The sequence below is a fragment of the Ahaetulla prasina genome, chromosome 16 (assembly GCF_028640845.1).
Source record: "Ahaetulla prasina isolate Xishuangbanna chromosome 16, ASM2864084v1, whole genome shotgun sequence".
NCBI classification, from domain to species: domain Eukaryota; kingdom Metazoa; phylum Chordata; class Lepidosauria; order Squamata; family Colubridae; genus Ahaetulla; species Ahaetulla prasina.
This window is the reverse complement of record NC_080554.1, coordinates 9,667,808-9,691,479: the sequence shown is the minus strand read 5'-3', so window position 1 is coordinate 9,691,479 and position 23,672 is coordinate 9,667,808. Positions and strand designations below refer to the sequence as shown.

General features: G+C 47.1%; 1 protein-coding gene across 1 annotated transcript in view; it reads left to right on the top strand.

The window, feature by feature from the left end:
- Window positions 1-661: 661 nt before the first annotated feature.
- Window positions 662-23,672, top strand: part of MEGF9 (multiple EGF like domains 9) — a 58,409-nt gene continuing 35,398 nt past the window's right edge. The window contains exon 1 of the mRNA XM_058159130.1: window positions 662-1,271. Within this exon, the coding sequence (XP_058015113.1) occupies window positions 872-1,271 (400 nt within the window). The 5' untranslated portion in view covers window positions 662-871. The remainder of the gene's footprint in view (window positions 1,272-23,672) is intronic.

The window sequence follows — 23,672 nt, the reverse complement described above, 5'->3', positions numbered from 1 at the left end:
GGGGTGGGGGGCGGGGAAGAGAGCTTTCCACGATCTCCCGCTGCTGGAAGGAAAAGGCAACTCCCGGCCGGAGGGCGCAGCTTTGCCGCTTTGAGTTACAAACTCCGCTCCTCTCAATCCGGATTGCAACCGAAGCGACGCTGAAGCTGGAGCGGGGAGGGGAGGACAAGGGGGAGAGCCTGGGGCCCGATCCTCCTTTGTTTGCTGCTGCTGCTGCTTCTGCTGCGGCCGCTGCCACCGAGCCGAGCATCTCCTGGTCGCTTGGGAAACGGGCGGCAACCCCCCCATCTTTTTTTTTGGCTTCCAGCTGTCGGGGATCCGGGGGAGAGGCGGGTCTTCAAAGCCTGGCAGCCCTTCGCCCATTGGCCGAGCGGGCCCCCCCCCTCGTGGAGCCGGGTCACGTGCCCCATCCGTTTCCCCATTGGCTGGCTCTCCAGCCCGTCGCCCTCCGTTCTTCTTCTCTCGCGCTCCTGCTTTCTTTTTTCTTCTTCTTCGCCGCCTTCTTTCTCTCGCTTTCTCCGGCGCTGCCTGGCTGGGCGAGGCGGAGGGGGTGGGGTGGGGTGGGGTGGGTGGAGGCGGCCGCTGGCCCCCTTCATTGTTAGCAAATTGGGGAGTGGGGGCAGGCGAAGGGAGAGAAAGAGGGGGGAAAGAAGGGAAGGGGCGAAAGGAGGTGGAGAAAGATGCCATGGTGGTCCCGGTTCGCCTCTTGCCCGCCAGCCGGCTGCCTGCTCGCTCCTGCCCGCGCCTGAGACCCTCCTGGCAGCTGCCTCGGTAGCAGCGTCGGAGGCAGCCCCCCACCCACCCTCTGTCTCGGGCTAGGATTCGGGGGTCCCCAACCTCCGGGGCTGGATGGCCGGGCGGCGGCCGCGCTATGATGCTGGCCGTGGTGCTGGTGCTGATGGTGTGGCTGAGCTCGGCTTGCGCTTTGCAGCCCCGCGACGCCGCCGGTCCCGCCGGCTCTCGCCGGGCATCCCCCGCTCCCCGCTGGCCTCGTCGGCCCGAAGGCAGCGGCGAGAACGACCTGGCAGCTTGGATGCCCAACGCCACTCGGGAGCCTCCGGCCGCCTCGCCCAAGCCAAACACTGACAGCGCGCCCGGCCCGGCCCCGACTCTCACCTGGCCGTCTCCGGCTCCTTCCTCGCCCCCTCCGGCTTCCGCCTCGCCTGCCCCGCCGGAGGACACCCCCGGCCCCCCAATTGATGGGCCTCCTTCGCCGGCAGAGGAGGAAGAAAGGGAAGAGGAGGAAGACGCGCCGGTCCACAGCGGAGCAGGTGAGCGGAGGCGAAAGCGAAGCTGGAATGGGGGAGGGGAGGATCCAGGGTGGATGAATGTAGGGCTGGAGGTGGTTTTTGGGGGATACCCAGGTTGGATGAACACATTGCTGAAGACGGCTTTTGGGGGTACCCAGGATAGATGTGGCTTTTGGGGGTACCCAGGGTGGTTGAATGCAGAACTGGACATGGTTTTTTGGGGTACCCAGGTTAGATGAACGCAGCGCTGGAGATGGCATTTGGAGGTACCCAGGATAGATGTGGCATTTGGGGGTACCCAGAGTGGATGAATGTAGGGCTGGACATGGTTTTTGTGGGGTATCCAGGATGGATGAATTCAGGGCCTGGAGAGGGCTTTTGGGGGCTACCCAGAATGGATGCAGCTTTTGTGGGTACCCAGTGTGGTTGAATGCAGGGCTGGATGTGGTTTTTGGGGATACCCGGGTTGGATGAACAGTGCTGAAGACGGCTTTTGGGGGTACCCAGGGTGGTTGAATGCAGGGCTGGACATGGTTTTTTGGGGTACCCAGGTTAGATGAACGCAGCGCTGGAGATGACATTTGGAGGTACCCAGGATGGATGTGGCTTTTGGGGGCTACCCAGGTTGGATGAATGCAGCGCTGGAGACGGCTTTTGGGGGTACCCAAGATGGATGTAGCTTTTGGGGGGATACGGCTTTTGGGGGAAACCAGTGTGGACACAGCTTTTGGGGGTACCTGGGGTGGATGAACGCAGGGCTGGAGATGGCTTTTGGGGTTACCCAGGGTGGATGGGGATTTTGGGGGTACCCAGGGTGGATGAACAAGGTGTCAAATGTTGGGTGCAGCTTTTGGGGGGTACCCAGGATGGACCTGGCTTTTGGGGGTACCCAGGGTAGATGAACGAGGTGTCAAGGCCATCGGGTTGTCCTTAAGGGGAGTGGGGGAGGGGGCAGCAGGATTTTTCCAGGCTCTGGCGGCCTCGGCTGGCTGCCCCCATCTTCCTCAGCCGACTGTGGATAATGGGAACTGGGAACGGCGAGGCAGCTCCTCTGAAGGGCACGTTTGTATGTGTGTGTTTGTGTGTGTGTGTGTGTGTGTGTGTGTGTGTTGTGTGTGTGTAACAAAAAAACTAAGGTGAGGAGGAGAAAGAATCTTGCTGGAGACTGAAGCCAGCAAGAGCTTTGATCTGCTAGATTTCTGCATTCGGTGCTGGCTTAGCCCACTCTTGCAAGGGGTTTTTTTTTCCCCAGGTGGTTCCCAAGGCAAGGGTTTTTTTTCCCCGCTCTTCATTTGGCCGTCTGAAAAAGGGAATCTTTGCATTCCCCAGCATGGAATCCCACCCTTCCCCAAGGGAGCTTCTGCCCAACATAACCGAAGGGCGCCAGGTTGGCGATACAGTTAGATAGGCAGATCTTTAGTGGGTGAAAAGGCAGCAGGTCCCAGGGGGAAATTCCATTCTGCTTCGGTTGGATCTCCGTTTGCGTGGAGTTGTTTTCCACCTTTCCTCCCCACTGGAAAACCTTCGGGGCACAACGCTGTGGGACGTTACCTGGGGGAACAGCTGGACTTGTAATCCGATATAAGCTGTGAGGACAGCCTTGCTTTTATCCGGTATCTTCAGAATCATGTTGAACCATCCTGACCGGTTCAAGGTTGACTCGTCCTTCCGTCCTTCTGAGGTCGGTAAAATGAGGACCTGGGGGGGCAATAGGCTGACTCTGTCAACTGCTCAGAGAGGGCTCTAAAGTGGTATATTGGTTGTATAAACCAGGGGTTTCCAACCTTGGCAACTTTAAGCCTGGAGGACTTCAACTCCCAGAATACCCCAGCCAGCAAAGTTGAAGTCCACCAGGCTTAAAGTTGCCAAGGTTGGAGACCCCTGGTATAAACCACAGGTTTATACAACCAATATACTGTTGGTTGGTATATGTAGGATCAAAATCACATGAAGTATTAGTACTGCTTTATAAAGGTTTATAGGGACGGGGGGGCTCAGTGGCTAAGACGCTGAGCTAGTCGATCGAAAGGTTCGGCGGTTCGGCAGTTCGAATCCCTGGTGCCGCGTAACGGGGTGAGCTCCCGTGACTTATCCCAGCTTCTGCCAACCTAGCAGTTCGAAAGCATGTAAAAAAAAAAGGCAAGTAGAAAAATAGGGACCACCTTTGGTGGGAAGGTCACAGCGTTCCGTGTGCACCTTTGGCGTTGAGTCATGCCGGCCACAGGACCATGGAGACGTCTTTGGACAGCGCTGGTTCTTTGACTTTGAAACAGAGATGAGGACCGCCCCCTAGAGTCAGGAACGACTAGCACGTATGTGCGAGGGGAACCTTTACCTTTATAAAGCTTTGTAAAGCCATAGTAAGGCCACATCTGAAACATCTGGTCACCGCATTACAAAAAAAGACGTTGAGACTTTGGAAAAAGTGCAGAGAAGAGCAACAAAGATAATCAAAGGCCAGGAGATTAAAACATATGAAGAACGGTTGCAGGATTTGGGTTTGGCTAGTCTAGAGAGAAGAAGGACTGGGGGGGGGACATGATAGCAGTATTCCAGGATTTGAGGGGCTGCCACAAAGAAGAGGGAATCAAGCTCTTCTCCAAAGCACCAAAGAGCAGGACAAGAAACAATGGATGGAAACTAATCAAGGAGAGAAGCGACGTGGAATTAAGGAGAAACTTCCCGACAATGAGGACAATCAACTAGTGGAACGACTTGCCTCCAGAAGTTGTGGGTGCTTCATCACTGGAGGTTTTCAAGAAGAGATTGGACAACCTGGATTGTCTGGATTGTTGTAGGGTCTCCTGCTTGAGCAGGGGGTTGGACTAGAAGACCTCCAAGGTCCCTTCCAGCTTTATTGGGAAAGCGTAGTGAAGTGAAGTGCTGTTGCTTTGGAAAGCTCTCAAGAGGGAGCAAGGCGTGTGAAGAGTTGGTAATCCTTGGGGTTGATACTTCAGGGGGTACCCAGCCTCCTGAAGAATGTCACGAAGGTCGTTTTTCAAAAGGTTTTTTTTTCCTTGAAGAGGTTTCGCTTCTCATCCCAGAAGCTTCTTCAGTTCTGATGAAGCTTCTTCAGAACTGAAGAAGCCTTCTTGGATGAGAAGTAAAACGTCTTCAAAAAAAAAGAAAAGAAAAGAAACTTCAGTTGCCTTTGGAGGAAAAGCAATTTTGGGAAAGTTATGACCTGGATTAGGGGTCTCCAACCTTAGTAACTTTTAAGGCTTGTGGACTTCAACTCCCAGAGTTCCTGGCTGAGGAACTCTGGGAGTTGAAGTCCACAAGCCTTAAAGTTACTAAAGGTTGGAGACCTCTGATCTGGATGACTGAGAATCTCCACAGACATCCAGAAGAACAAGGGCAAAGATAGGACTAAAAGTCTGACCAATCGGAAACCTTGGCGTTGTCCTCGTAGTTTGGGCCGCCCAAGGCATCCAGAGTGTTGCTATTTTCAACATCAATAAGATGAATAAACACATTGTCGTTTCTCTCCTAATCCTTCTTATCGCTCTCCTTTTGTTTACGCCTTTGGCGTTGAGCCTGGAGTAAACCAGATGCTGGTGAGGTGAAGGCCATCTTCCTTGTAACCCAGAAGGACCTTCCTGCTCCCAAGCTAGCATCGCCCTGGCAGGCAGAGAATTATGGGAACTGAGGCTCAACCCAACCGGACCAAGATAACCGAAGGGCGTAGGCCTTGTTCTGTCTTTGGAGAAGTGATTGTCATCTGACAGCTTCATTTAAGGAAGCCATTCAGAAGCCGAGTCCCTGGGAGAACAAAAACAGGAAGCGGAAATGAAATTGAAGGTGGCTTTTTGATTTTCTGTAGGAGACAGATGAACAGAGTTGGAAGGGACCTTGTAGGTCATCTAGTCCAACCCCCTGCCCAAGCAGGAGACCCTACATCATGTCTGACAGATGGCAGTCCGGTCTCTTCTTGAAAGCTTCCAGGGATGAAGCTCCCACAACTTCCGAAGGCAACTTCTGTTCCATTGCTCTCACTGTCAGAAAGTTCCTCCTCATTTCTAGGTTGAAACTCTCCTTGTTCAGTTTCCATCCATTGTTCCTTGTCTGGCCTTCAGATGCTTTGGAAAAATAGCTTGACCCCCTTCCTCCTCTCTGTGGCAGCCCTTCAAATATTGGCAGGTATTGGCAAATATTGACAGCCCTTCAAATATTGGAAGGCTGCTGTCATGTCTCGCCTGGTCCTTCTCTTCGCTAGACTAGCCAGGCCCGGTTCCTGCAACCGTTCATCGTATATTTTAGCCTCCAGTCCCCTCATCTTCCTGGTTGCTCTTGGATCTGCCCTGCTCTATCTTCTCATCCTTTCACATCTGGTCTCATTTTCCAGGGCATTGTCTGCCGTCCTGAGTCACTTCCCTTTCCTTTTGTGATTTCTGGTTCTTTTGCAAAATTGGCAGAACTCCTGGCAGGTTTGATAAGATTATTATTCCTCGTGATGGACGATTATTTATGAGGGATGGAGAATAAGTCACCCGCCCAGAAATAAACTCCAGAGAGGGACTGGGGCTGTTAGATAAAGAAACCTGTTCAGACCTGAACCTGAATTTTGCTCAGATGCCTTAAAGCCAATTTATCGTGTTTGCATTGGCTACAAGGTTGTCTTCCAATTTTGTTCCGTGGGTGGCAGACTGGGAAATTTAGGTGGGGCCTGCGACTTTTCGAAGTCGTGGCAACTGTGAGGGATGCCCCAGAGGTCCTTTTTTCAAGAGGCAGCTGGACTTTCTGGTTTTTCTTTGAAGACATTTCGCTTCTCATCCATGAAGCTTCTTCAACTCCGACTGGATGACAATGGGGAAGGGAAGGATTTATGCTCCTTGCAAGTCACCAGGTCATTTGCATCCTTTTAGAGAGTCGTTGACGCCACTTTGAGGTTTATCTGTGTCCTCAGGGTCCCCTGAGTGGTGCGAATGGGCGTGGAGCCTTCTTGGAACTGCTCCAAGAAGAACAGTTCCAAGACAAGCTCGCCTGTCTGGAACCCATACCATATATCTGATATCAATACAGTTGAGTGTGTCCAAAGGTATTTTACGAGAAGAGCTCTCCACTCCTCCGTAACTAATAAAATACCTTATTCCACCAGACTTGATATCCTGGGTCTAGAAAACTTGGAACTTCGTCGCCTTCGACAGGACCTGGGTTTAGCTCATAGAATCATCCGTTGTAATGTCCTTCCTGCCAATGACTACTTCAGTTTCAATAACAATAACACAAGAGCTACCAACAGATTTAAACTCAATGTCAACCGCTCCAGTTTAGATTGCAGAAAACACGATTTCTGTAACAGAATTATCTACGCTTGGAATGCATTACCTGACTCTGTGGTCTCTTCTCATAACCCCAAAAGCTTTATTCAAAAACTATCCACTGTTGACCTCACCCCATTCCTAAGAGGACTCTAAGGGGTGTGCATAAGAGCACAAACGTGCCTACTGTTCCTGTCCTATTGTTTCTTCCCCTATATATATATATATATTATATATGTTTTCTGAGGTTTTCGCGGGTGTTTGTATGTAGGTCTTTGGTTATTCGGGTTTTCTCCCACGTAGAATTGGAAGTGTCTTGGCGACGTTTCGACGAAGTCTCATTCGTCATCTTCAGGCTTCAGCTTCGTGCTTCTGGGCTTCGTGCTTCTCTTTTGCTCCCAGAAGCACGGCTGAAGCCTGAAGATGACGAATGAGACTTCGTCAAAACATATATATATATATATATATATGTTTATATTACCTTGTTTCTCCTCATATATATGTTTATATATTATATAATCTTCTGTTATGCTTGTATATATTGTTATGACAAAAATAAATAAATAAATAAAAAATAAAAATAAAAAGAAGGCTCCACTCCCATTTTGCACCACTCAGGGTACCCTGAGATAAACCTTCAAGTGCCCTTAATGACTTGCAAAAAAGGATGCAAATGATCAACTGTCTGCAAGGGATATAAATCCTTCCCTTCCCCACCATCCAGTCAGAGCTGAAGAAGCTCCTTGGAGGAGAAGCAAAATATCTTCAAGGAAAAAGAAAAGAAGTCCAGTTGCCTCTTGAAAAAAGCACCTTTGAGACAACCATGGATGACTGAGAATCTCCGTAGACATTCGGTCCCAAAAGGTGCTTTTTCAAGAGGCAACTGGACTTCATTTTTCCTTGAAGATGTTTTGTTTCTCACCCAAGAAGCTTCTTCGGTTCTGACTGACTCCCGTCCTCCACCAGAACTGAAGAAGCTTCTTGGATGAGAAGCGAATCGTCTTCAAAGAAAAACCAGAAGGTCCAGTTGCCTCTTGAAAAAAACACCTTTGGGACAACCTTGGATGACTTGAGAACCTCCAGAGACATTTGTGATGGACGCCTTTATCATCTGAAGGTATCCTTTCTTCCTTTCAGAACCGGGTTTTAATAGCAGTCCATTTGGAGGGGAACCATCCATGATGTTCTTATCCACCCGCTGACTCCGGAAGCTATGGAAGATGAAGAATGTGGGAATGGTTCCTCCCCTTTCCTTCTGTTACACCCTGGATGTTTTAACTCTGGTTTATGGAGATTCTCGGTCCTCCAGGTCATGGTTGTCCCCAAGACTTGCTTTCTTTTTTCCTTGAAGGCATTTCGCTTCTCCTCCAAGGAGCTTCTTCAGCTCTGGCTGGATGGTGGGGAATGAAAGGATTTATATCCCTTGCAGACAAGATCAGTCATCTGCATCCTTTTAGCACACCAAGCGCTTGGAAGTTTATCTGTGTCCTCAGATAGTCCTCTTGGTTCCTGTCGTCTGGAATTTTTCTCTGGAAAGCCATTCCTCCTCCCACACCATTCCATCCCAAATTGTATAGCTAAAAGTCTGTAGAGATTCTCAGTCGTCCATGGTTGTCCCAAAGGGGCCTTTTTTTCAGGAGGCAACTTGGGGTTTTTTTCTTTTCTTTTGAAGATGTTTCGCTTCTCCTCCAAGAAGCTTCTTCGGTTCTGGCACCTGCTAAATGTCTCTGGAGATTCTCAGCCATCCAGGTCATGGTTGCCCCCTAAGTTGCTTTTTCTAGAGGCAACTGGGTTTTCTTTGTTTTTCCTTGAAGATATTTCGCTTCTCCTCCTAGAAGCTTCTTCAGGTCTGACTGGATAGTGGGGGAATGGACGGATTTATGTTCAGTTACAACGGAAGAAGCTTCTTGGAAGAGAAGCGAAACATCTTCAAGGGAAAAAACCCAAAGGAAATCCAGCTGCCTCTTGAAAAAACAACTTTGGGTTAACTCTGGTTTGTTGTGTCAGCCACAGTGGTTGGTCCTGCTGATTATGTGTAAGAGAAACATTTATAGATGTGAGTAGTTTTCTGATTCTGTTCTTTAATGCTCTCTTTTACAATCTGTTTTGTTGACCATAAATAGAATAGAATAGAATAGAATTTTTTTATTGGCCAAGTGTGATTGGACACACAAGGAATTTGTCTTAGTGCGTATGCTCTCAGTGTACATAAAAGAAAAGATACCTTCATCAAGGTACAACATTTACAGCACAAATGATGGTCATAGGTTGCAATTTAACCCTTAATGATAGCAACAAAAAGTCATACAGTCATAAGTGGAAAGAGATTGGTGATGGAAACGATGAGAAGATTAATAGTAGTGTAGATTTAGTAAATAGTTTGACATTGTTGAGGGAATTATTTGTTTAGCAGAGTGATGGCCTTCGGGAAAAAAACTGTTCTTGTGTCTACGAAAAAAACTCAGCCCCAAGCACACTGTTAAAACTCAGGGTGACCTTTTTGTTCTTCTGGAACCTTCCATAATAAATGCGAGAACTTCGATGTTTTCAAAACTCAAAACTTTTTCTCATCGCTTTCTTGGATAGATTTGAAATGGCGCTCGGATGCGGCAGCCACCGAGTTTCCCTCCCTTGGTTGTAATACCTTCTTCACACTTTTCAAAAATGACTTCAAAAGTAGTTTCGTCGCTACATGAATCAAGTGCAGTTTGTTTTTTTGTCATCCCCCACTCCCCAAACGGATCCTTTGTATGGTGTGATTATTGAGTCTGTCATTTGCACCTCTATAACTGTCTGGTTCGGTTCTGCAACCCAATAAGAAAAACACAGACTTCAGAGGATAATTAGAACTGCAGAAAAAATAATTGCTACCAACCTGCCTTCCATTGAGGACCTGTATACTGCACGAATCAAGAAGAGGGCCGTGAAAATATTTGCAGATCCCTCGCATCCTGGACATAAACTGTTTCAACTCCTACCCTCAAAACGACGCTATAGAGCACTGCACACCAGAACAACTAGACACAAGAACAGTTTTTCCCCGAAGGCCATCACTCTGCTAAACAAATAATTCCATCAACACTGTCAAACTATTTACTGAATCTGCACTACTATTAATCTTCTCATCGTTCCCATCACCAATCTCTTTCCATTTATGACTGTATGACTATAACTTGTTGCTGGCAATCCTTATGATTTATATTGATATATTGACCATCAATTGTGTTGTAAATGTTGTACCTTGATGAACGTATCTTTTCTTTTATGTACACTGAGAGCATCTGCACCAAGACAAATTCCTTGTGTGTCCAATCACACTTGGCCAATAAAAATTCTATTCTATTCTATTCTATTCTTAAGATCCTGGCTTACGTAGGACATGAATTTGGAATATTTTTCTGCGTTTAACCTGACCAACATGGTGCAGCGTCTGGCTTTCTTTGTTCCCCGGTTTTCTTTCGGCCAAGCGACGTGCAGCCGTTGCATTTTAAGGCCAGCTTTGCAAATCTTGCAGGTGCACATCTGGAATTCATACTGGACTAATTGCGCTTGTTGCTTTCACTTCCCTCCTTTGTATGTATTACTTGGGCCCAAGACACAAAGGAAATTGTGGTGTTTTTTTTAATCTATCTCACCTCTGGCGGTGACTTCTGCAGGATACTTTTGAAATGTCTTCGTGGGACGCTTGTCAGTCAGTCCTGCAAAGCATTTACGAAGTTTTCTCTTCTACGATCCTGACAAATTTTGGACCATTTATTTCAGTTTTAGTCTCCTAAATATTTCTTGGTCCATGTAACTTTGAATTCCAGAGACCAGCTTCTGTGCACTAGTCAGTTTCAAGTATGCTTTTTAAATAATAATAATAATGATGATAATAATTACGATGGTCAAACGTCTACTTTTCCTCATTATGTTGGTTGCAAAGCTTTCTTTTCTAGAATCTTGAGCATTTTTGACCTCTTCTTTCAGATGTATTGTCCTAAATATTTCTCGGTCTGTGTAACTTTGAATTCCAGCTTCTCTGTGCTAGTCAGTTTCAAATAATAATGACAATGCTCAGATGTCTACCCTTCTTCATTATGTTGGTTACAAAGCTTTCTCTTCTAGGATCTTGACTATTTTTGATTCCTTATTCCAGATTTATTTCCTAAATATTTATTTCTCTGTCCATGTAACTTTGAACCCCAGTTTCCCTGTGCTAGTCAGTTTCAAGCATGCCTTTTAAAAAAACAATAATTATAATCATTAAAGGTCTGTCTTTCCTCATTCTGTTGATTACAAAGCTGCTGCTTCTAGAATCTTGACTATTTTTGACCCCTTCTTTCAGTTTTATTCTCCTAAACATTTCTCTGTGTAACTTTGAATTCTAGTTTCCCTGTGCAAGTCAGTTTCAAGCATGCCTTTTAAAAAATAATAATTGCAATGGCCAAAGGTCTACCTTTCCTCATTATGTTGGTTGCAAAGCTTTCTCTTGTAGAATCTTGATCATTTCTGACCCCTTATTTCAGATTTATTCTCCTAAATATTTCTTTGTCCGTATAACTCTGAATTCCAGTTTCCCTGTGCAAGTCAGTTTCAAACGTGCTTTTTAAAAAATAATAATTAGATACCATCAAAGGTCTGTCTTTCTTCATTATGTTGGTTACAAAGCTTTCTCTTCTAGGATCTTGACTATTTTTGATTCCTTATTCCAGATTTATTTCCTATTTCTCTGTCCATGTAACTTTAAATTCCAGTTTCCCTGTGCAAGTCAGTTCCAAGCATGCCTTTTAAAAAACAATAACTGGTCTACCTTTTCTCATTACTGGGGTAGATTTTTGGGATAGGAGTTTACTTGTGCGTCCTTCTCCTATATCACTCCAATTCTTTGGACTGCCACTTTTTTCCCCCCTTTGGTTTCCTGAAAAAAAACATTCGGCTGTTTTGAGAACGGAAGGCTTTTGCGTTCTTTAGGCAGGTTAGAAATCTTGTGGCTCCGACTGTGGAATCCTTCAACCCTCTCTGAATCATGTGGGGGGGTTGCTGTTGTGACAGCTGAAGCACTTCATTCAAGCATCGTCTTTCGCTTTCGTTGTGTTATTTGCAACCACAGCGAAGAGGCCATCCGAGGAGAAGGTCATATATACTGCAGCAAAATGTAGCAGGATACTCAGGGGCATCCTTCCACCAGCATGGCTCGCTCTGTTCTTTCTTCCTCAACTTTGAGCCTGGATCCCAATCTGAGGATTTTTTTTTCAACAATGATGCCGCAGAGACAGGGGTGAAATACCCCCCGAGATTTTTTGGGGAGAAAGTCGGCAACCGTGGCTATCTAATGAAGGCCATAAATCAGCGGTGGCTTCTTTGGAGGAAGAACCTGGCCTCCGTACAAGATGCCATACGGCCTGTCTTAACTTTTCATGAGAAACCTAGGAAACAGCAGGTTTATATATAGGCCTCCAGCCAGATTGTGGTAGGCGTCCTTCAAAGAAGAGAACAAGAGAACCAGATCAAAAAGATACGGAGAAATCTGCGGCTGTTTGTTTGTTTGTTTGTTTGTTTGTTTGTTTGTTTGTTTGTTTGTTTATTTATTTATTTATTCATTTATTATTTCAATTTATTTTTTTTTACATTTATATCCTGCCCTTCTCCGAAGACTCAGGGCGGCTTACAGTGTGTAAGGCAATAGTCTCATTCTATTTGTATATTTACAAAGTCAACTTATTGCCCCCCCAACAATCTGGGTCCTCATTTTACCTACCTTATAAAGCAGGGGTGTCCAAACTTGGCCCCTTGAAGAGTGGTGGACTTCAGCTCCCAAAATTCCCCAGCCAGCATGAGCTATAAATATGAGCAAGTTGCTGGCTGGGGAATTCTGGGAGTTGAAGTCCACCACTCTTCAAAGGGCCAAATGGAAGGCTGAGTCAACTTTGGGCCGGGCTTGAACCTGCAGTAATTGCAGGCTGCTGTGTTTTAATAACAGGCTTCTTACAGCCTGAGCCACCACGGCCCTTTTATACTGCCCTTCTCCTGAAGGACTCAGGGCGGTTTACAGCCAAGTAAAAAACAATAATACAAAAGTTAAGAACAATTTTAAAAAACTAATTTTAAATTGGCCGAAATTGTAAAAATTTGCTAAATCCCATTAAAAAACTGATTAAAACTATAAAAAACTATTAGGCTAGTCTGCTCAACGAAATAAAAGAGTCTTCAGCTCACGCCGGAAGGTTCGGAGGTCAGAGAGCTGGCGCAACATTGGAGGTAGTTCGTTCCAGAGGGCTTGGGCCCCCACAGAGAAGGCCCTCCCCCTGGGGGTCGCCAGCCGACATTGTCTGGCTGACGGCACCCTGAGGAGACCCTCTCTATGGGAGCGCACTGGTCGATGGGAGGCCACCGGTGGCAGCAGGCGGTCCCGTAAGTTTGCTTCCCAACTGTTGTGGTGGAGACACTGGAAAAGGTTCCATGGATGCTGTTCTGTCTCCTTCCCCACTTCAGACCCATGAGCTGGCCTTCAGCCAGTGGATTCACAGCTCTTATCGGTCCTGGCAGAGAAATTGCAGCTGCCTGCCAAAGTTCAAACAAATGACTCACGTAGCAAGACTTTCAGCTCTTTTTGAAACAGATCAGCTAAACTTTTGCTTCCCGTGGAGTGAGAGCAGTCCCAAAGCTCCTTATATATCCTGTGGGGTGGAGCTCCTGCCCCACCCTTCCTTTTGATGATACCGGCTCCCTAATCTTCTGAAGTGCGGGTCAAGCCAAGCTTGATTATTATTATCAGCTGGGTCTGAAGGCGTAGCCTGGGGAAGGGAGGAATCAGGGGATGACGGCTTCCTTACGTCCTCTGACTGGTCTGGTTCTGGCTCCTGGAGCCGAGCCAAAGGAATCGATGCTTCCGAGGTAAACCTTACCGGCCCTTCCCCCTCACTCTCGGAGTCACTTTCGGGCATGGGGCCAGGTTCGGGGGCTGGAGTCACAACAGATGCCCTCACAAAGTTGCCACCCATTTCTCAAGAGAGTGACTGGTGAGGTTTGTCCCATCCCGGAGCTTCATTTCTTTTGGTCACCACGATCAAAAGGAGATCAACATCTCAACATCTAGAAAGAGTTCAGAGAAAAGCAACCAAGATCATTAGGGGACTGGAGGCGAAAACATCCGAAGAACGGTTGCTGGAATTGGGTAGGTCTAGTTGAATGAACAGGACCAGGGATGATGTGATAGCAACCTTCCAATATCTAAGGGGCTGCCCCAAAGAAGAAGGGGGTCAACTTGTTCACCAAAGCACCCGAGGGCAGGACAAGAAGCAACGGATGGAAACTAAATCAAGGAGAGAAGCAACCTGGAATTAAGGAAAACTTCCTGACGGTGAGAACAATCCGTCAGTGGAACGGCTTGCCTCCACAAGTTGTGGGTGCTCCATCACTGGAGGTTTGTAAGAAGAGATTGGACAACCATTTGTCTGGAATGGTCTCCTGCTTGAGTTGGGGGTTGGACTAGATTACAGGGGTGTCCAACCTTGGCAACTTTAAGACTTGTGGACTTCAACTCCCAGAATTCTGGGAGTTGAAGTCCACAAGTCTTAAAGTTGCCAAGGTTGAAGACCCCTGGACTAGAAGACCTCCAAGGTCCCTTCCAATTCTGCTAAACTGTTATTCCCCCCAGGTTTGCCTGCGGGAGGATGGGTGAACCTATTCTCCAAAGCACCAGAAGGCAGGACAAGAAGCAACGGTTGGAAACAAAGATGATTAGGGGACTGGAGGTTAAAACATATGAAGAACGGTTGCAGGAACTGGGTATGTCTAGTTTAATGAAAAGAAGGACTAGGGGAGACATGATAGCAGTCTTCCAATATCTCAGGGGCTGCCCCAAAGAAGAGGGAGTCAAGCTATTCTCCAAAGCACCTGAGGGCAGGACAAGAAGCAATGGATGGAAACTAATCAAGGAAAGAAGCAACTTAGAACTAAGGAGAAATTTCCTGACAATTAGAACAATCAATAAGTGGAACAACTTGCCTGCAGAAGTTGTGAATGCTCCAACACTGGAAGCTTTTAAGAAAATGTTGGATAACCATTGGTCTGAAGTGCTGTAGGGTTTCTTGCCTGGGCAGGGGGTTGGACTAGAAGGCCTCCAAGGTCCCTTCCAACTCTGTTATTATGTTATGTTATGTTATGAAACTAAAAGAGAGAAGCAACCTGGAATTAAGGAGAATTGCCCTGAATTCATTTATGAAATGCTAAAACTCCCCATCCTTGGCATGAACACAGGCATACACCTGCACACACAACCACAAACATTTGTAGGTTGCTAGCTCATCACCTTATTTTTCTTCCTTTGGGGCTGTCTAAAAGAGAGCAAGGATTCTGAAATGCAAAATGACCTGCCAGACGCATCGGGATGTCAGCTGACTTGTTTTGCGGTAATGGATGTTGCCGACCAAGCCGGGTTCACGTGATCCTAGCTTTTATTTTTTATCTTATTGATCTGATTCATTTATGGATTTATAGCTTCCTGTGGCTGGGGCCATGAAATGCTGAACACACACGGGTCAAAAGAGCAGTAAATTATGAAATAGGGAAAATATCTACAGACCCCCTCACATCCTGGACATAAACTGTTTCAACTCCTACCCTCAAAAGGACGCTACAGAGCACTGCACACCAGAACAACTAGACACAAGAACAGTTTCTTCCCAAACACCATCACTCTGCTAAACAAATAATTCCCTCAACACTGTCAAACTATTCACTAAGTCTGCACTACTGTTAATCTTCTCATCGTTCCCATCATCCATCTCCTCCCACTTATGTAACCTTGTTGCTTGTATCCTTAACGATTTATATTGATATCGATCGTTTCCTGATTGCTTATTTGTACCCTATGACTATCATGAAGTTGTACCTTAGAATTCTTGATGAACGTATCTTTTCTTTTATCTTATCTTTTCTACACTGAGAGCCTATGCTCCAAGACAAATTCCTTGTGTGTCCAATCACACTTGGTCAATAAAGAATTCTATTCTATTCTATTCTATTCTATTCTATTCTATTCTATTCTATTCTATTCTATTCTATTCTACTCTACTCTACTCTACTCTACTCTACTCTACTCTACTCTACTCTACTCTACTCTACTCTACTCTACTCTACTCTACTCTACTCTACTCTATTCTAAAAAAAAATCGAATAAATAAATCTGGGTGTCCTTGCTTTGAATGATTTGGAGAAGCTGAGAGCTAGCCCAAACTTTGAGGGCCATTTTATCCAAAACTCACTTCCTACCCAGATCTTCTGGCTGCCTTCCTACTTAAGAAGACTCCTTGTCAAAATTCCTTGCAGTTCTTTTGATGTTTTGAAATGCTAATTGGAATGATGAATGCCCTTGGATGCTTGATGTTGGTTCCTGCCTCATTGACCCTTTGCCAAGGAGGAGATAATCGGCCTTCTGAAGCCTCCTGAACGCCTATAAACTTGCAAAATTGTCCATCCAAGGACAAGAGGAAAGAAGACTTCTCGGAAACCTCACCAATCTGTCCACAATGGTCATTCTTCTGAGTCTCTGATGATATAAAGGTAAAGGTTCCCCTCGCACTTATGTGCTAGTTGTTCCCGAGTCTAGGGGGCAGTGCTCATCTCCATTTCAAAGCCGAAGAGCCAGCGCTGTCCAAAGACGTCTCCGTGGTCATGTGGCCAGCATGACTCAACGCCAAAGGCTCACGGAACGCTGTTCCCTTCCCACCAAAGGTGGTCCCTATTTTTCCTACTTGCATTTTTACGTGCTTTCGAAACTGCTAGGTTGGCAGAAGCTGGGTCACGTCACGGGAGCTCACCCCGTTACACGGCAGCATTAGGGATTCAAACCGCCGAACTGCCAAACTTTCGATCGACAAGCTCAACGTCCTAGCCCCTGAGCCACCGTGTCTCCTTCTGGTGATATAGATTAGGGTTATTTCTGAAGTGGGAGGAAGGGGTTTAGAATCTCAGAATAACAGAGTCGGGAGGGACCTTGGAGGTCTGCTTATCCCAACCAGAGATGCTATTCAGTCGGTTCAGATGGGTTCGTCCGAACTGGTAGCAGAAATCGCGAGTGGGCCTGCCCACCCACCCCAGCTGTGTGCCATCCTATTTAGGCACGTTTTCGAGGCCAGGCGCATGTGCAGAAGGCACGCGAGCAAAACACATACACGGAAGGCCAGGCGCGTGTGCGGAAAGCGGGCGCACGCATGCACAAAATGAGCGTGCGCGCGCGTGGTGAACCGGTAGTAGCATAATGTGAAACCAGGGGTGAAATCCAGCAGGTCCTGACAGGTTCTGGAGAACCGGTAGCGGAATTTTTAAGGAGTTTGGAGAACCGGTAGTGGAAATTTTGAGTAGTTTGGAGAACTGGCAAATACCACCTCTGGCTGGCCCCAGAGTGGGATGGGAATGGAGATTTTGCAATATCCTTCCCCCAATAGTGGGAAGGGAATGGGGATTTTGCAGTATCCTTCCCTTGGAGTATGATGGGAATGGAGATTTTGCAGTATCCTTCCTCTGCCACACCCACCAAGCCACACCCACAGAACCGATTTGTTTCGTATCAGTGTCTTCTGAACTTTGGCCAAGAAAGGCCTTTGGCAGTTTGCCTAATTGGACCAAGGTTGGTGATAGGACTGAGGAATTTGTGTTGGGAGGAATTTGCTTTAATTTAGTTGAACTATGCTGGGAATGAGTTAATTCTCAGCTGTGATAATAAAGTTTGTTTGTTTTTACACCGACTGAGTTTCCTACTACCTACTTGGGCCTGGGTCACAACAGCAACTGGACTTTCTTGTTCTTTCTATTGAAGGCGTTTCGCTTCCCATCCAAGAAGCTTCTTCAGCTCTGGATGCACAGCTAAATGTCTTATGGAGTTTCTCAATCATCCAGGTCGTGGTTGTCCTAAAAGTGCAACTGGACTTTCTGGTTTTTCTTTGAAGATGTTTGACGATGACCTCTGACTGGACGGCTGGAGAATGGAAGGATTTCTACTCCTTGCAGACAGCTGGTCGTTTGCATTCTTTTAGAAAGTCGTGGAGGCCACTTGGACGTCTGTCTGTGTCTTCGGGGTTCACCTGAGTGGTGCAAATAGGTGTGGAGCCTTCTTGGCTGCAGGATATTTTCTGTTCTGGGTCCCTTCACTCTTGAAGTCAAGCACAGGCTGTTGGGGATGAGTCTGTGTTAAAGCCCAGCTGCCTTGCATCTTTGGGGCAACCATGACCTGGATGACTGAGCACTTCCCTAGTCTTCCTCTTTGACAGGACATAATTAAATTCTCTCTGTTGCCCTCTGGCCCGTATTTTGGAGTGAATCATCTCTCAAAATACATGCCGGGCGTCCTGTTTGGCTGCGCAAGGAATGCAATCTTGTCGGCTTATATAATTCTGTAGGTGTTGTTTAGGGACGCCCAGGTCTCTCTTCACAGAATCTGGTCTTCACAGTTCAAAGAGTTTCTCGCCCGAGCAGACAGGCCTGTGCGTGTTTACTTCAAGGCGAGCCTGGTGCATTCCATGAAAATACCACGGCTAGCCAAGGAGACACACCAACGGGGCCCTCAAATGAAGCAAACCGGAGCCCTAACTCAAGGCACAAATGGTTGGCTTTCGATGATCAAAGCTAGGACCCGTTATGCAAAAAAGCAAAACAAAACCCCAACTCTATGGAGATGTCTATAGGTAAAGGTAAAGGTCCCGCTCGTGCATATGTGCTAGTCGTTCCTGACTCTAGGGGGCGGTGCTCCTCTCCGTTTCAAGTCAAAGAGCCAGTGCTGTCTGAAGACAGGGCCTCTGTGGCTCAGACTGGTAAAACAGTCTATTAACACAGCTGCCTGCAATTACTGCAGGTTCTAGTCCCACCAGGCCCAAGGTTGACTAAGGCTTCCATCCTTTATAAGGTAGGTAAAATGAGGACCCAGATTGTTGGGGGCAATAAGTTGACTTTGTATATAATATACAAATGGATGAAGACTATAGCTTAACATAGTGTAAGCCGCCCTGAGTCTTCGGAGAAGGGCGGGATATCAATGCAAATAAAAAATTTAAAAAAAAAGACGTCTCCGTGGTCATGTGGCTGGCATGACTCAATGCCAAAGGCGCACAAAACGCTGTTCCCTTCCCAACAAAGGTGGTCCCTATTTTTCTAGTTGCCTTTTTTTAACCAGCTTTCAAACTGGGCCTCTGTGGCTCAGACTGGTAAGACAGTCTGTTATTAACAGCAGCTGCCTGCAATTACTGCAGGTTCAAGCCCCACCAGGCCCAAGGTTGACTCAGCCTTCCATCCTTTATAAGGTAGGTAAAATGAGGACCCAGATTGTTGGGGGCAATAAGTTGACTTTGTATATAATATACAAATGGATGAAGACTATTGCTTGACATAGTGTAAGCCGCCCTGAGTCTTTGGAGAAGGGCGGGATATAAATGCAAATAAAAAAAAACTGCTAGGTTTGGCAGAAGATCACCGCAGATGGGGACTGCAGCCAATAAATTAAAAGACGCTTGCTCCTGGGGAGGAAAGCCATGGCAAATCTAGACAGCGTACTAAAAAGCAGAGACATCACCCTGCCAACAAAAGTGCGTATAGTCAAGGCTCTGGTTTTCCCAGTTTTCCCAGTATGGTTGTGAAGGTTGGACCATAAGAAAGGCTGAGCACCAAAGAATGGAGGCCTTTGAACTCTGGTTCTGGAGAAGACTCCTGCGAGTCCCTTGGACTGCAAGGCGAACAAACAAGTCAATTCTAGAGGAGATCAACCCTGACTGCTCTTTAGAAGGCCAGATCCTGAAGATGAAACTCAAATACTTTGGCCACCTAATGAGAAAGAAGGACTCACTGGAGAAGAGCCTAATGCTGGGAACAATTGAGGACAAAAGAAGAAAGGGACGACAGAGAACGAGGTGGCTGGATGGAGTCACTGAAGCAGTAGGCATGAGTTTAAATGGACTCCAGAGGATGTAGAGGACAGGAAGGCCTGGAGGAACATTGTCCATGGGGTCGCGATGGGTTGGACATGACTTTGCAACTAACAACAACACCCCATTACGCGGCACTAGGGATTTGAACCGCTGAAGTGCCGATCTTAGTGTCTTAGCCAGTGAGCATCTCCCTTGAGATGTCTATAGTGGTGAGAAAACACATTGTGATGGTTTGAGAGCACTTAGAGAAAGCCAACTTTCTCCAGTGTGGCCTCTTTCAGATGTGTTGAGATGATAGTTTTCCAGAGCTCCAGATGAGATGCCATTGGGGAGAGCATTGTAGCCGATTTCCTCCTTCTGCGTGTCCCTCTAAGGCAGTGGTGAAGTCCATCCGTGGATTGCCACCGGTTCGCTGCCCGCAAAATGCACGGTGCGCAGCAAACATGTACACATGCATGCTTCGCGTGGAAAAAGAAGGCTTAACGAGGTAAGTAGAACAGCGAAGGGGGGGAACCACCTGTGCCGTGCAATTTAGATTCGATAGAAAGCAGGATTTCCTGCTTTCTAGCGAAAATAAATCACGCGGCACAGCTGATTGTCAGAAATACCAGTTCGTATGAACCGGTAGGTTTTTTTTACTACTGGTTCACCTGAACTGGTAGCTTTTTAAAACGTTTTTAAGCCTCTCTAGGAGCCGGGGGAGGGCAAAAACGGCCTTGTCCACCCCCCTAGACGCCCTCCAGGGGCTGGAAACAGCCCATTTGCTGACTTCCGGTGGCACCGGAAGGCCTGTTTTTTGCTCTCCCCAGACCCCTAGAGAGGCTCTGGAGCCTGGGGAGAGCAAAAAATGGGCCTTCTCCACCCTCCCAGGCCCTCTGGAGGCAGGAAACAGCCTGTTTCCCTACTTCTGGGTGGCCCAGAAGGCCCGAAAATCAGCTGGCTGGTGTACGCATGTGCCCTGGAGCTGAGCTCGCGTGGCCAACCTGGCACGCGTGCCATAGGTCCGCCATCATGGATATAGAATGTAAAGGACGTATGTTTGTGTGTTTATTTTTATAGTTGTAATGTGCACCGAAGACGGCATTTAATTTCGTTGTACCATACCACGCGCAATGGCAATAAACTAAACTAAACAACAATTAATCAGTGGAACAACTTGCCTGCAGAAGTTGTAAATTCCCCAACACTGGAAATTTTTAAGAAGATGTTGGATAACCATCTGTCTGAGATGGTGTAGGGTTTCCTGTCTGGGCAGGGGGTTGGACTAGAAGGCCTCCAAGGTCCCTTCCAACTCTTGTTGTTATTATTAGTATAAACTAAACCATACTTCACCGAAGTCTTCCAGAAGGTTCCGGAGCGGAAAAGAACGTAGCCTTGAAATAATCAAGGCTGCGCTGCTAAGCTCCAAACAGCATTCGTTGTTTGCAGACCATTGCCGGTGACGTCGGTGGAAAGTCCTGCCAGCCCTGACTTTGACCCTCTCTCCCGCCTCACCTGTTTCAGGTGGAGAACGTCACTGTTTGTATTTGGTACCCACGTGTGTGAACCAGCCCAGCTTTTCCTAACTTTCAAGGGAGGAAATTTCTCCAGGGGATGCTTGTAGAACAGGCCGACCTCTACGGTGTGCGTGCATCCCATGACCTGCCCAAAAATACATGTTTGCTTATCAGGTTGCTCCGTAACAACAACAACAACAACAACAACAACAACAACAACAACAACAACAACAGAGTTGGAAGGGACCTTGGAGGCCTTCTAGTCCAACCCCCTGCCCAGGCAGGAAACCCTACACCATCTCAGACAGACGGTTATCCAACATTTTCTTAATAAGAAATAAGTTCTTATAAGTAGAATAGTTCCCCTTCTTTCTTTCTTTCTTTTTTTAAATTCAGGTTTTTTTAAAAAATTTTTTTTACAAACATACCTTTACTTTTACTTTATCGATTGGCCCTCGGGCCATACTGAAGTGCAGAGTGCCAGGTGCAAATTATTACTAAAAATCTGATAAACACCATTTAAAATGGGAATTGGAATCAAGTGCGATTTAAAATGAAATCGGAATAAAATACAGTTTAAAATGATAGCTTTGATTAGCCTATAGCCGAGCGTCGGAGAGCCTATGGCACATGTGCCAGAAGCGGCATGCAAAACCATCCCACAATGAATGCTCGGCCTCACAGGCTCCTATTCCACGTTTTGCGTTCCTGGGATCATACGCACAATGGTGAGCGCGGGAGCAGCGGACTCCGGAAGAGCGGCATTTCGTCACGCGTGTGCAGGCCGGCACCCAAACTTCCGGAGTGACATCGTGCGCATGCACAATGTCCAGCTGTTCATCGGGTGGGTTTCCATGCTGGTATTCGGGTGTTCGGGTGCCGGCTCGCGCATGCGCGATGGACCGTTGCTCTTCCGGGTATCGGCGCTCCTCTGTGCACGAAGCTCAGCGGGGCCGCGGATACCTCGCAGGATGATTTCGCGGTGCTACTTCTGGCACGCGGTAATGTCAAAGCTTTGCCATCAGAGGCCCCTGTTTCCAGCCTTCCCGAACTTCCTGTTTTTCACCCTCCCCAAGCCTCTGTGCGCGCCTTGCACTTACCTGCATCCAAAACAGGCCACATAGAGAGGGGCGGGGTAGAGTGGGCGGGGCCAGCCAGGAGTGGGATTTGGGGGGTTCTCCGAACTGCACAGAATCTTAGCGAGAGGTTCTCCCGAACCCCTGCGAACCCCCCACCCCTGGTTCTACTAATAATACATATTTATCTGCTACGTTATAATCTTCGATTGTTGAATTATTCAATATTTCAATAGATAAGTTCCCCTTCTTTAGCTGAGGCCTTTTGCGGGAAATTCTACTTGCAAACGAGAAGAACTTTTTCTCAACTGATTTAATAGTTGGCACACAAAAAAGAGAGAGAGAATCTCGGAGCGCTTGTGTTAGAGCAGGCTAAGGCCTTCAGCATCGACTCTGCGTTCTTATTCTCCGTTAAAAGGAGATATCTCTCGGGAGACTCACCAACAAGTCAGAAGCACAACGGATTTCTCCGTTCCCCAGCAACCTGCTCGGCTTCCAAGAACTAACAAGAAGCTGGCTTGTTTACCCACTGACTGATTTGATGGATGTGGCTCCCCAGCTCGGGGAACAAGAGATTCTGGCTAGCTAACGTTAACATGAGAAATGTCTAAACAGAATAAAACAAAGACACGCCACGAGGTAGAACACAAACGGTGTGGTTGAACGGCAAACACTTCCAATCGGTAAAACCATTACAAAGTGGACTCTGGCCTGATGCAGATAACGCAGGTTTCTAGACCTCATGAAAACGGCTCACGGTGATTTGAATGTTGGCGTCAGGGATAGGCTGTTCCCAAGGGAAATAAAAGAAGTTGAGACTCTAGAAAGAGTGCAGAGAAGGGCAAGGAAGTTGATTTGGGGACTGGAGGGTGAAACATGATGAACAGGTTGTATGGCTAGTCTAGTCAAGAGAAGGACCAGGGGGGAGACGATAGCAGTCTTCCAATACTTGAGGGGCTGCCACACACAAGAGGGGGTCAAGCTGTTTTCCAAAGCACCTGAAGGCCAGACAAGGAATAATGGATGGAAACTGATCAAGGAGAGATTCAACCTGGAAATGAGGAGAAATTTTCTGACAGTGAGAACAATCAATCCTTGGAACAGAAGTTACCTTTGGAAGTTATGGGAGCTTCATCACTGGAGGCTTTCAAGAAGGGACTGGATTGCCATCTGTCAGAAGTGGTATAAGGTCTCTTGCTTGGGCAAGGGGGGAGGGTTGGACTAGATGACCTACAAGGTCCCTTCTAACTCTGTTAATCTGTAACCAAGATGATTAGGAGACTGAAGGCTAAAACATACAATGAACCGTTGCAGGAACTGGGCCTGGCTAGTCTACTGAAGAGAAGGACCAGGGGAGACAGGATAGCAGTCTTCCAATATTTGAGGGGCTGCCACAGAGAGGAGGAAGGGGGTCAAACTACTTTCCAAAGCACCTGAAGGCCAGACAAGGAATAATGGATGGAAATTGATCAAGGAAAGATTCAACTCAAGGAGAGATTCAACCTGGAAATGAGGAGAAATTTTCTGACAGTGAGAACAGTCAACTGATGGAACAGAAGTTGCCTTTGGAAGTTGTGGGAGCTTCATCCCTGGAGGCTTTCAAGAAAAGAATGGACTGCCCTCTGTCAAAAGGAGCATCTCAACCGAACTGAAATTTCACAACGTTCTTCCCCGTTTGATAGCTCCTGCA